This window comes from Amblyraja radiata, chromosome 23 (assembly GCF_010909765.2).
Source record: "Amblyraja radiata isolate CabotCenter1 chromosome 23, sAmbRad1.1.pri, whole genome shotgun sequence".
Lineage (NCBI taxonomy): Eukaryota > Metazoa > Chordata > Chondrichthyes > Rajiformes > Rajidae > Amblyraja > Amblyraja radiata.
Window position 1 is genome coordinate 1,660,131 of NC_045978.1, and position 12,634 is coordinate 1,672,764.

General features: G+C 45.3%; 1 protein-coding gene across 2 annotated transcripts in view; it reads left to right on the forward strand.

Moving 5' to 3' along the window:
- The first annotated feature begins 9,403 nt into the window (after positions 1-9,403).
- The window catches only part of soga1 (suppressor of glucose, autophagy associated 1), a 70,440-nt gene continuing 67,209 nt past the window's right edge, over positions 9,404-12,634 (forward strand). For both annotated transcript variants that reach the window (XM_033041308.1, XM_033041309.1), the window contains exon 1: positions 9,404-10,694. In XM_033041308.1, the coding sequence (XP_032897199.1) occupies positions 10,038-10,694 (657 nt within the window). In that variant the 5' untranslated portion in view covers positions 9,404-10,037. The remainder of the gene's footprint in view (positions 10,695-12,634) is intronic.

The following is a 12,634-nucleotide window of genomic DNA, read 5'->3' on the forward strand; positions in this document are numbered from 1 at the left end:
TTCAGACATATCATCCTGAACTTGTGGCCAGACTGAATTGCTTCTTGGGTAATTTAGTTCAGCATGCTGTTTTTACACAGAGCAATGAGGTATTTTCTCTGTCACTCCTCACATGTGGGACAAGGCGGGGAGAACTGGCAGGATACTTGTTTATCATTCCACTCTCTGCTGAACACAGAGTGCTCGAGTAACTCTGTGGGTCAGGCAGCATCTCTGGAGAATAAAGACAGACAATGTTTCAGGTCAGGACCCTTCGTCAGACTCCAATCGTCCCAAAACATCAGCTACCCACTCCCTCCCGAGATGCTGCCTGACCCACTGAGTTACTCCAGCACTTTGTGTTTTGCTCAAGATTCCAGCACTTGCAGTTCCTCTCTCCCTCTCCCCTTCTCTCTCCCTCTCCCTCTCCCCTTCTCTTTCCCTCTCCCCTTCTCTCTCCCTCTCTCCTTCTCTCTCCCTCTCCCTCTCTCCCTCTCTCCTGGTTTTCATTGACATAAACTTCCAGCTCTGGTCACCATTAAGGAATCGTGAATTGTTGCCCTTCTGGTCAACCTTGCCCCAATCCACACTATCCCACCTGGAGCCATCAACATCAAGTTTGTGAAATGATTGAAACAAAAGCAAGAAGAAGTGTCATTCATCAGTAGACCATGTAGAGAGAGAGTGATGTACTGTTTCCAATACATATCTCATCTTAGTTTTGTTTCAAAACTCCAGAAACTTTAGGTTTTAACATTGTGTGACATCACAGTGTCCTTCTTGGAGCAGTCCCTGAATGCAGTCTGTGTCATTCCATTCCAATACTTTCCAAAGCTAATGTACGGTTATAGTGCAATAAATCACTTTTATGCTTCTCTTTACAAGACCGAGTGAGGGGCAACAATCTGGCTGGGAGTTTAGTGATAACCCTTCTGGTCCTTTTAAAAACATTTGGATGTCTTACTCGATTGAAACCTAATCCTGGTTACAATGTTAGCCGGACACTGGAGACACAGCTGCACCACACGTCCAATTTTCATTCCTTCCTGTGTGGGAGGAAACTGCAGATGTTGGTTTAAACCGAAGATAGACACAAAAAGCTGGAGTAACTCAGCGGGACAGGCAGCATCTCTGAAGAGAAGGAATGGGTGACGTTTCCGGTCGAGACCCTTCTTCAGACCGAAGAAGACTGTCTTCGACCCAAAACATCACACATTCCTTCTCTCCAGAGACACCGCCTGTCCCGCTGAGTTACTCCAGCACTTTGTGTCTGTGTATTTTTACTCCTTACTGTTGCTGAACAAAGTCGAGATTCCAGATGTAACCAAACCACACTCACCAATGATCTCCACATAGAACAGGGCCCTTATTATCCACTGAAGTCTTCATTGGCATTCTTATGATAAATTTACATTGCACATGTTCATTGCTATTAATTATTTAAGTAAGTATGTAAGTTTATTGGCCAAGTATTCACATACAAGGAATTTGCCTTGGTGCTCCACCCACAAGTAACAACATGACATACAGTGACAGTTACGAATGACTCAGAAAACACTAAACATTAATAATAATAAAACATTAATGATAAAACACCATTGATCAAGCATGTGAACCAACAAAATGATAGAATACGGAGTTTCTACCACAAAAAGCTATTTTTTTAAAAACAGCACAAAGTCTCCACCGTGAACAATGCGTTCCCATTTAAATTAAAGCCCCAAAAAACTCTGGAATTTTTCTGGCAAATATTGACATTTAACAGGCATGCCTACCAAAGATCCTATAGGTCGCTTTGATGCCTCCTGTTGCACTGTGTTCTTTGCCTCTGCTGAGCCATTATAGAGTGCCATTGATAGGTTCAGACAGTTTGCATGATCAGAAATCCTGAGACTTGGACAAAGTTGTAATGCCATGATTCCAATCAGTGAATGTGGCTCAGTGGCACAGCTGGTAGAGCTGTTGCCACACAGAGCAAGAGACCTAGATTTGATCCTGACCTCGGGTGCTGTCTGTGCGATGTTTACACCTTCCCCATGTGACCGCGTGGATTTCATCCTGGTGCTCCGGTTTCCTCCCTCATCCCAAAGACACGCGGGTTTGAAGGTTAATTGGCCTCTAAAAGTGTGTGGAGAGTGGATGAGCAAGTGGGATAACATAGACCTAGTGTGAACGGGTCATCGATGATCGCCGTGGACTCGGTGGGCCGAAAGGCGTGTTTCCACGCTGCATCTCTAAACAGAAAACAGTTGACTAATCAATCAGAATTAGTCTGACCACCAAAGGGGTGTAATTAGTTCTTAAGGGAATGTAAATAAATATGTATCAATAGAATGAGAGTGTGAACAACAATGATTATCCACATTAAATAATTAACAAACTGTTAGCCATGGGGCAGTTGAAGCCATTGGAATGCACAAACACAGCAAGACTAACGCACACATTAAACTACATGATGCAGCACATGACAGACCCGCAGTAATAATACTGCTGCCTCATTTTAAGGCACTGAAACTAGACTTAATGGCCAATGCTGCAGCTTCTTGCTCTCATGCCTTCTCTTTACTTGTCCTTCCCATAACAGATCTAATGACAATAATAATAATAATAATACATTTTATTCATGGGCGCCTTTCAAGAGTCTCAAGGACACCGTACAAAAATTTAGCAGGTAGAGGAAAAACATGTAAGGGTAATGAAATAAATAGTAGAGACATGACTAGTACACAAAGTAAAGACAGAATACAATTCAAAACACAATATGAGGCAATTAATGCACAGATGAAAAGGGAGGGGGACACTTTCAAATGACGTTTGAAATGACCCGAGAAAATAGGTGCATTTTCACAGAGTTGTGAGTGTGTGGAACTCTCTGCCTCAGAGGGCGGTGGAGGCTGGTTCTCTGGATGCTTTCATAGAAACATAGAAAATAGGTGCAGGAGTAGGCCATTCGGCCCTTCGAGCCTGCACCGCCATTCAATATGATCATGGCTGATCATCCAACTCAGTATCCTGTACCTGCCTTCTCTCCATACCCCCTGATCCCTTTAGCCACAAAGGTCACATCTAACCCTCTTAAATATAGCCAATGAACTGGCCTCAACTACCTTCTGTGGCAGAGAATTCCACAGATTCACCACTCTCTGTGTAAAAAATGATTTTCTCATCTCGGTCCTAACAGATTTCCCCCTTATCCTTAAACTGTGACCCCTTGTTCTGGACATCCCCAACATCGGGAATAATCTTCCTGTATCTAGCCTGTCCAACCCCTTAAGAATTTTGTAAGTTTCTATAAGATCTCCCCTCAATCTTATAAATTCTAGCGAGTACATAGAAACATAGAAAATAGGTGCAGGAGTAGGCCATTCGGCCCTTCGAGCCTGCACAGCCATTCAATATGATCATGGCTGATCATCCAACTCAGTATCCTGTACCTGCCTTCTCTCCATACCCCCGATCCCTTTAGCCACAAGGGCCACATCTAACTCCCTCTTAAATATAGCCAATGAACTGGCCTCAACTACCGTACAAGCCGAGTCTATCCAGTCCTGCCATCCCAGGAGGAATCTTTCAAGAGAGAGTTAGATAGAGCTCTCAGGGATAGCGTAGTTAAGGGATATGGAGAGAAGGCAGGGACGGGGAACTGATTGTGGATGATCAGCCATGATCATATTGAATGGCGGTGCAGGCTCGAAGGGCCGAATGGCCTACTCCTGCACCTATTGTCTATTGCCACTGGAGGAAGGTAACACATTATTTAAGATTTCATTGTACAGCCAAGGATTAAGCTTTGATAATCTTGGACACAGGTCTTTGGAGAGTGGGGGAGGGAAACTGAAGCGCCTGGAGAAAACCCACACAGTCACAGGAAGAACGTACAAACTCCACACAGACAGCACCTGTGGTCAGGATGGAATTCAGATCTCTAGCACTGTGAGGCAGCAACTCTACCCGCTGTGTCACTGCTTTACCTTGTAGTTCTGTGAAGATACAATCATCACAAATTATCCATTTGCATCAAACCAGATGCAGTTTAAAAAGTATACAAGCACGCTGAGAACAAGTTTTCAAATGCACGGCCATGCATGAACAAATCTAGCATGGGAATAAACCAATCTGTTTGTTGGTTTTGTTAGGAGTTTCCAAATGGAAATAAACTAGCATCAAAGATGTCTAGACAGACTATGCCCAGATAACATAAAGTTCTCCAGTACAGAACAGCTTCCTAAAAACAATATTAAAAATATTTATATGCTTTATTGAATGTATCATTTTCTTGCCTTATTTTATCAGTGCTGCTAGTATACTTTTAAAGCTTCATCTCCAAACCTGCAAAAATGCAAGGATGTTATTGAAAGAGGCTTTTGATAAAAGCCTAAAGGTAAATTCTGTATGAAAGAAATATTTAAATAAGAGCTCAAATAAGCTCTGAACTACATAGACTATTATAGTTATTATTGTTTGTGTTGTTTATATGTGTACATATGTGTGCGTGTGTGTGTATATATATATATATATATATATGATCTGTGTATATGTGAGTATGTGTATATATACACACACTGAACTTTTTTCTCGTTAATTATACTGTTTGCAATGCACCATGTTTACATATTCTGTTTAAGAAGGAACTGTAGATGCTGGAAAATCGAAGGTAGACAAAAGTGCTGGAGAAACTCAGCGGGTGCAGCAGCATCTATGGAGCGAAGGAAATAGGCAACATTTCGGCCCGAAACCCTTTGGGTTTCGACCCGAAACGTTGCCTATTTCCTTTGGGTTTCGGCCCGAAACGTTGCCTATTTCCTTCGCTCCATAGATGCTGCTGCACCCGCTGAGTTTCTCAAGCACTTTTGTCTACCTTACATATTCTGTTGTGCTGCTGCAAGTAAGAATTTCATTGTTCTATCTGGGACACATGACAATGAAACTCTCTTGACTCTGGATTCCATTGACTCTTGACTCTTATAGAAGGTGTCCAAGCTGTAAAGAAAAGTTACCGATATATCTAAATTGGAATCAGAGTGTGCTTCGTTCACTCGTGTGTCAGACGGCGCGTAGCTCACTGTTGACTTCCGTCGTCGTCCAACATGTTGGCAGAATTGGTCCCCGACGCATCACAAAATGCATCGTGTCGTCGTTTCCGGGGATCGCCACAAGGAGGCTTCTGCCGTGATCGCCAGAGTGTGCTGATTAAAAGGATGGCTCGAATAGGAGAGCAGCGAATCAACATCTGTGGAGGAACAACATCTGTGGAGGGAAACGTTGCTTTGGGGAAAAAGCCTTCATCTAGTTTCACTTAGCCCTCACTTTGGATACGACTAGAAACATAGAAAAATAGGTACAGGAGTAGGGCATTCGGCCCTTTGAGCCAGCACCACCATTCAATATAATCATCTAAAATCAGTACACCGTTGCTGCTTTTTCCCCATATCCCAATGTGACAAGTAATGTATCTTGTATCCCCTGATTCCTTTACACCTAAGAGCTAAGTCTAATTCTCTCTTGAAAACATCCAGTGACTTGGCCTCCACTGCCTTCAGTGGCAGAGAATTCCACAGATTCACAACTCACTGGGTGAAAAGGTTTTTTCTCATCTCAGTCCTAAATGGCCTACCCCTTATTCTTAAACTGTGACCCCTGGTTCTGGACTCCCCCAACATGGGGAACATTTTTCCTGCATCTAGCCTGCCGAATCCTTGTACAACCCCTCATATTCCACCCCTCAGTTTTAACCCAGCACTTTGGACATCTCGCGTTCTACCCTCACATTTTGGGTGACGTTTCGAGTTGAGACCCATCTTCAGACATCAGTCTGAAGAAGGGTTTCAACCCGAAACATCACCCATTCCTTCTCTCCAGAGATGCTGCCTGTTCCGCTGAGTTACTCCAGCATTTTGTGTCTACCTTCGGTTTAAATCAGAATCTGCAGTTCCTTCCTAGACATTCCGTCTGGGAGAATTGTTTTCCCGGCTATTATGGCGTTAGCATAGTTGTTGTGACAGTTAAAATCCAATTGAACAGACCCCCAATTACACCAGGTGACAGTGAAAGTTCTTGCTAAAGTATTAGCTTGATCTTTGAGGGAACATCTATCACTGTGGGTTAGCAAGAAGTACCTTGCTGCCGACTGTAAATTCCTGGCTATCGTGCAATGGTGGTGGCTGAGGAAGACATAGTGTAAATATGATCCAGGGAGGAGGCTTCTCAGGAAGCTTAACAAGATTAGAGAGATTGGAACATGAGGCACAACCTCATTGTCGTTCAAGCTAAATTGTTTGATATATCCTGACTTTTTGCTCCAAAGTACCGAAGTATTTTTAATGGAGACACAAGGAACTGCAGATATGTTGGAATCTTGCATAGAATAGAAAGTACCAGTGGTTATTCAGCACAATGGTAACTTTCTTGAGGCGATATTTGATGAGAACAAACTACTGCCTCAGAAGGCAGTGGAGGCCAATTCTCTGGAGGCTTTCAAGAGAAAGTTAGATAGAGCTCTTAATGATAGCGGAGTCAGGGGATATGGGGAGAAGGCAGGAACGGGGTACTGATTGTGGATGATCAGTGGGCTCAACTGGGGAGAAAGAACTGCCAACAACCGAGTGAGGTGGAGGACATTTGTCAATGGCCTATGCTCCCTAGAGGAGCAAAGGGCTTAAGAAGAAGAAGCCATGATCACATTGAATGGAGGTGCTGGCTCGAAGGGCTGAATGGCCTACTCCTGCACCTATTGTCTATTGTCTAATATATAGAAATAAAAATCAACACATATCGCCTGGTATTAATACATTGTAGCACCCAGAAGCCTCTCCAATCGGCAATGCATTGAACAATCCAAGCAGTAACATGTCTTGGCATCAAAGTTGTTTCGCCTTCCTCTGTTTGATCTGTAGAACAAAAGAATGATGATGATTGGAATGACACTCAGCTCATGAACACTTCATATTTAAGATGGCATTAACTAATTGGTCTGGAGGCTACATAAATTATTGATTACAAACAAATGATTCATGTCTGGTACATCAACTTGCATGATAGATCTTATCAGCATTTCTTGGAGGACAAATGATGCAGATTGCCATGGAGAAATGTTCAATTTTATATAATCTGAAGGGTATAATATCTAAACATCAGATTAATTGGCTGGAATGTTGCTGAATAGAAGTTTAATGCATAAGTATAATTTAACTATGATATGAAAGGGCAGTTTTTAAATTTGAAGATGCTGTAATCCATGGATATACTGTAACATATGTTTAGCATACATTGATGATCAAGAATTCTCACTTGAAGGTGGATTTAATCTTTCAAGATTCCTGGAGTGCAGGAGGCTGAGATATATTCTTGTAGAGGTGCACACAATCACTGAGGGGAATGCTCTTTTACCAGAGTCTTTTACCAGAGTACGGGAATCAAGAACCAGAGGACATGGGTTTAAGGTGCGACGGGAAAGATTTAATAGGAAATTGAGAGGCAACTTTTCACACAGAGGGTGGAGGGTATATGGAATTGGCGGTCAGAGAAAGGAGTTAAGGCAGGTACAATACAATATTTAAAAGTCGTTCAGATGGGTACATAGATAGGAAAAGTTTAGAGAGATGTCGGCCAAATTTGGGCAGATGGGATTAGCTTGGATGGGGCGTCCCTGTCGGCATGGATGAGTTGGGCCGAAGGGCCTGTTTTCATGCGGTATGACTCACTATACTCTTCCACAGAAAGGGAAAGATGATAAATGAACAAATCCAGTGGGGGGCAGCTCTGTTTAGCTGATAAAGATGTGAAAATATTGTGAAGTTGAAGACATGCGAGAATCAATATCTCTTTCTTACTGTTATTTGTTCCATCATCAAAGACCCAATCAGAATTCCACATCCTATGTGACAACGGTACATTTTTCCATTGATTTCCTGACAGTTTGAAAGCTAACTGGTGATCAGAATTGGCACAGTGTCTGTTATAAACATTATAACACCAATAATCGTAAAGAAAAATGAAAGATCAAGAATCTGATAGCTAAACATTAAAAGTCAGGATGTTTGTACACATTGGATGAGCAGGGGGAGTTCAGTTTTGAACATGACATGTTATACCCTCCTCTAAGTAACGTGTTCACATCACCTACAGCATAAAAACCACCACTGGTAGAATCTGCGGATGCATTGTTAGGATTGAAATGGTGGCAATACCTGTGCTTACATGCTTGAGTCTGGAATAGGACCATGCTGTATAGGAAGCTTGCACAATCTTTTGGCACGACTGAATCATTCTTTGTTACAATAGACGAACAGTTCAGACCAAGGACCGTTGACGTGATACGGTACATTTATTTTCACGCTCAGTATATGCTCCATGACTCGTTGGGTATATCCAGCATTTCCTGTATTTTTCTCTCGTCTCCAATGTCCATCCATATACCTCGACACAGATCGTGTTTCAACACGTGTAGAAAGGAACTGCAGATGCTGGCTTATACCGAAGATAAAGACACAAATAGCTGGAGTAACTCAGCGAGCCAGGCAGCATCTCTGGGACTTTGAAAGGTCTCGACCCGAAATGTCACCTATTCCCTTTCTCGAGAGATGCTGAGTGAGTTACTCCAGGTTTTCGTGTTTCAACGCGTTACTTTGACCGAGCCACCGGGAACGTTGAACCACAAGAGACTAGATGTTAGGCAACAAAATCTTTATCAAAACACAAAGTGCTGGAGGAATTTCAGTGGGTCAGGTAGCATCTGTGGAGGGAAATATTGTGAAGTCGACAGGCAACGTTGAGGGTCCCGATCTGAAACGTCGTCTGTCCATTTCCTCCACAGATGCTGCCTGACCCGCTGAGTTCCCCCAGCACTTTGTGTTGTTTTTTTCTACCTGCATCATTGATACGTGGTCTACTGGTTGCATCCGATTTCGTAAATTACTGAGTCACACGAAAAATGGCCGGGATTAAAACCAAAGTCTAGATTCGTTTCGTCTCTCTGTCATTTAAAAAAAATGCATACAATTCTGGAGTAAGTAAGGTGGTGGTTTGTTCTAACATCACATATTATTGCATATTAGAGATGTCTGTTTAACTGATTAAAAAATCTCAGAGACAAACAAAGGGCAGGAAATGTTGGGAATTCACACAGCAGACGAATTTAAAACAAAACAATGGACCAATGTACAGAGATTCAGATCCTCCCACTTCCAAACCGTCCTTGGCTTTGCACCCACTTAATGTTTAAATTTCCATTTTGCGTCATTTGTGTTTCTCAATGTGTACTGTTTCTCGCTTATGTAACAGCCTGGTCCGAATGGAATCGATGAGGATAAGGAGGAATGGTGTAGTAAAATGCAGTGACTGTCAGTGGATGTGTGTAGGTTTTGGACTTGCAGCTAGCACGCCTTCTCGGGAGCAGTTCCAGGCAAGGACGTCTGATGCAAGGGAGAGGGGGGGAGCAAGTTAACTCTCGGTGGCTCAGGATCACTGCGTCACTGGATCAGCAGCTTGGGCGGAGTATTATGTTATTTCCCAGGAGCGGAGTGGTGCATTAGACAGCCAGCGTGTTTCAGTGAAAACAGAGAGATCGCAAGAAATAGATAGATCGCACCAGCACTCCAATAAAAATAAAAGGACACAAAGGAAACTGTTGTTGGACATCTGAGCCAAAGGGGACCGACTGCTTGTGGATTGAGATTTGTCATTTGGACTGAGATTTTTGCCTTTGGACCGGGGCTTGCATTAGTCTTTGCACCGAGCTTTGAATTTGTGTCTTTGGACCGAGGTTTGCATTTGCAATTGGACCGAGTTCTGCATTTGTGCCTTTGCATCTGAATTTGGATCCGAGCGTTGCATCTGAATTTGGATCCGAGCGTTGCATCTGAATTTGGACCCGGGGGTTTGCATCTGTGTCTTTGCACCGAGCCTTGCATCTGCAACTGGACCGAGCTTTGCATTTGCTTTAAGCCGGCCAGGACGCGGGGATGGGATGAGATGAGACGAGACAAGGATCCCATCGGTCTTGGTTCGTTGCATTAAGTGAATCGCATCGGCCGGGGGCTGGGTGGCTGGGTGGGTGAGGGATGGAGGCGGTGAACGGGACTGCAGACAGCAATCAGCAGCAGAAGAAGAAGATGCCGGGCGAGAAGAAGAAGGTGCACCGTGAGCCGTCGCCGGCCAGACCCAAGCCTGGGGTGCGGGGCTGGTCAGTGGGCCGGGTGAAGGGGCAATGCCGCCTGTCCAGACACGGACACGGACATGGACACAGCCCGGGGCTCAAGGATACACGGCCGGGCGCGAGCGGCAAGGCGGCCAGTGCCGGGCCCGGGGCGGAGGGAGCGCGGGCTGAGCTCAGGGGTAAGAAGGCGCCGGCAGCAGCCGCGAGCGCCGCGGGCGGGAAGAAGAAGAAAGCGGCCGCCCGTTGGAAGAGCCCGCGGGCCCAGGCCCACATCCACGGCCTCAACCCGGGCCCCGGCCGGCGCTGGGCAGCTGGAGCCACCGACAGCAGCTCCGACCTGTCGGCCCACACCAGCGACAGCGAGGCCCCGGCCCTCACCCTCCCCGGACCCGGCTCCGGCTCCCCGGGCAGCGGCCAGTCCGACAGCCGCCTCCACCTCAGCAACTCGCTCGGATTCTCCGACTTCAGCGAAGAGCAGCTGCCCGACGGCGGCGGTGGCCATGAGGAGGAGGAGATGGTCAAGGAGATGGAGGAGCTGCGCTCCGATAACGACTACCTGAAGGTGTGTGGGTGGGGCCGGTGGTGATGGATGGTTGGGGTTGGGGTTGGTGCTCTGGAGGTGAAGCTGATGGGGTTGGAGCTGATGGTTGAAGTTGTGGTGAGGGTAGGGAGGCTGGGGTGGGGTGATGGTCAATTGGTGATGAGTGTCAAGGTTGGTTGGGGTGAGGGTGATGGTTGGTTGGGGTTGATGCTTTGGAGGTGAAGGTGCTGGTCTGATGAGTTGGAGCTGATGGTTATGGTGGTTGGAATTGGGGCTGATGTTCTGTTTGAGGGGTAGAGGTGATGGATAGTTGGGAATGGGGGTGATAGCTGGTTGGGGAGCGGGTGAGATGGTTGGAGTTGGGGCTGATGCTCAGTTGTAGACGAGTGTCATGGTTGGATGTGGTATGGGTGATTGAGGATGGGGTGAGATGGTTGGAGTTTCCATTGGGTAGGTGATGGTTGGTTGGCAATGGGGGTGATGGATGGTTAGGGTGGGGTGAGATGGGGTTGATGCTCTGGCGGTGAAGGTGTTGGGTTGGAGCTGATGGTTAAGGTTGGGGTGATGGTGGCGTGAGATGGTTGGAGTTGGTGCTGAGTGTCATGGTTGGTCGGGTGAAGGTGATGGCTGGTTGAGAGTGGAGTGAGATGGTTGGGGGTTGATGCTCTGGAGATGAAGGTGCTGGTTTGTTGGCTTGGAGCTGATGGTTGAGGTTGGGGGAAGAGATGGTTGATTAGGTTTGGGAATGATACTCAGCTGACGGTGAGGTGATGGTCGGGGCAGGGGTGGTGGTTGGGGGAGATGATTGGTTGACGTTGATGGATCTTTGATCCCCAAAACCACCCCTTTTCCCCAACCTTGGGTTTGGGGATGACGGTCGGTTGGGGAGGGGGTAATGGTCTTTTGTGTCCGGTAATAAAGGCTGCTGTGGATTGAGAGTGATGGATGATCAGTTCAGTCTTACTGTCTCCGACTACATTCTATCTCTGTCCCACCCACTCCCCTGACATCAGTCTGAAGAAGGGTCTCAACCCGAAACGTCACCCATTCCTTCTCTCCAGAGATTCTGCCTGTCCCGCTGAGTTACTCCAGCATTTTGTGTCTACCTTGGAAATTTAATACACTGGATAGGTTTCATGCTGCTTGCAAGTGCATCACAGTGCTGAAGTATGACCTGGCTAACAGCTGTGATCCCTTTTGGGTTTGATCTTGTTGTTTCCACATCCTAGCAATTGCTCAGGTCCAAATGTATGATGAATACATCTTGCTGTTATCAGAATGAGGGACTGTTTCAGCACCATAGTACTACTGTGCACCCTTGTTATTGTTCCAGACATGATTCTTGTTCTAGAACTTCCTCTGTTGGTGGAAGCCAACTGGGAATGGTTTTCCCAAATTTTCAGAAGGTTCAAGGAAACGCTAATTTCTTGATTTCTGAAGATAGTGAGACTGAATGTTTTATTCTTTTTGAGTCTTTGCACAAGCATGGCTCGATTCCAATATTTATAGAAACTAGGTTAAGTCTACACGTGTTTCCCGTGCCAATCTTGATGCACAGCGCTGCCGTTTGTTGAAATTATGAATGAGTCATTGTTTTTGACACCTTTGCAAAAATAATTGTACTGACGGAGGAATGGGGGGGGGGGGGGTGGTGGGATGTGGGCGGACAGGTGAAATGTATTTCTATTGGTATTCAGTCAAAGTATGTAAAATGCTAAACTTTAGTCATACACGTTCAGTCTGTTGAAATATTTACCCATAGTTTCAACAACACCCAAATATGCTTTGGGATGTTTTTCCAATTACCAGATAATTTGTCGTGGGTTACATACTTGTGACAATTACATTCTTGTGGGTTACATTCTTACGGACGTCTGTACAATCATGAGGGGAATAGATGGGGCGAATGCACAGTCTTTTACCCAAGGGAGGGGAATCAAAACCAAAAGGACATATGTTTA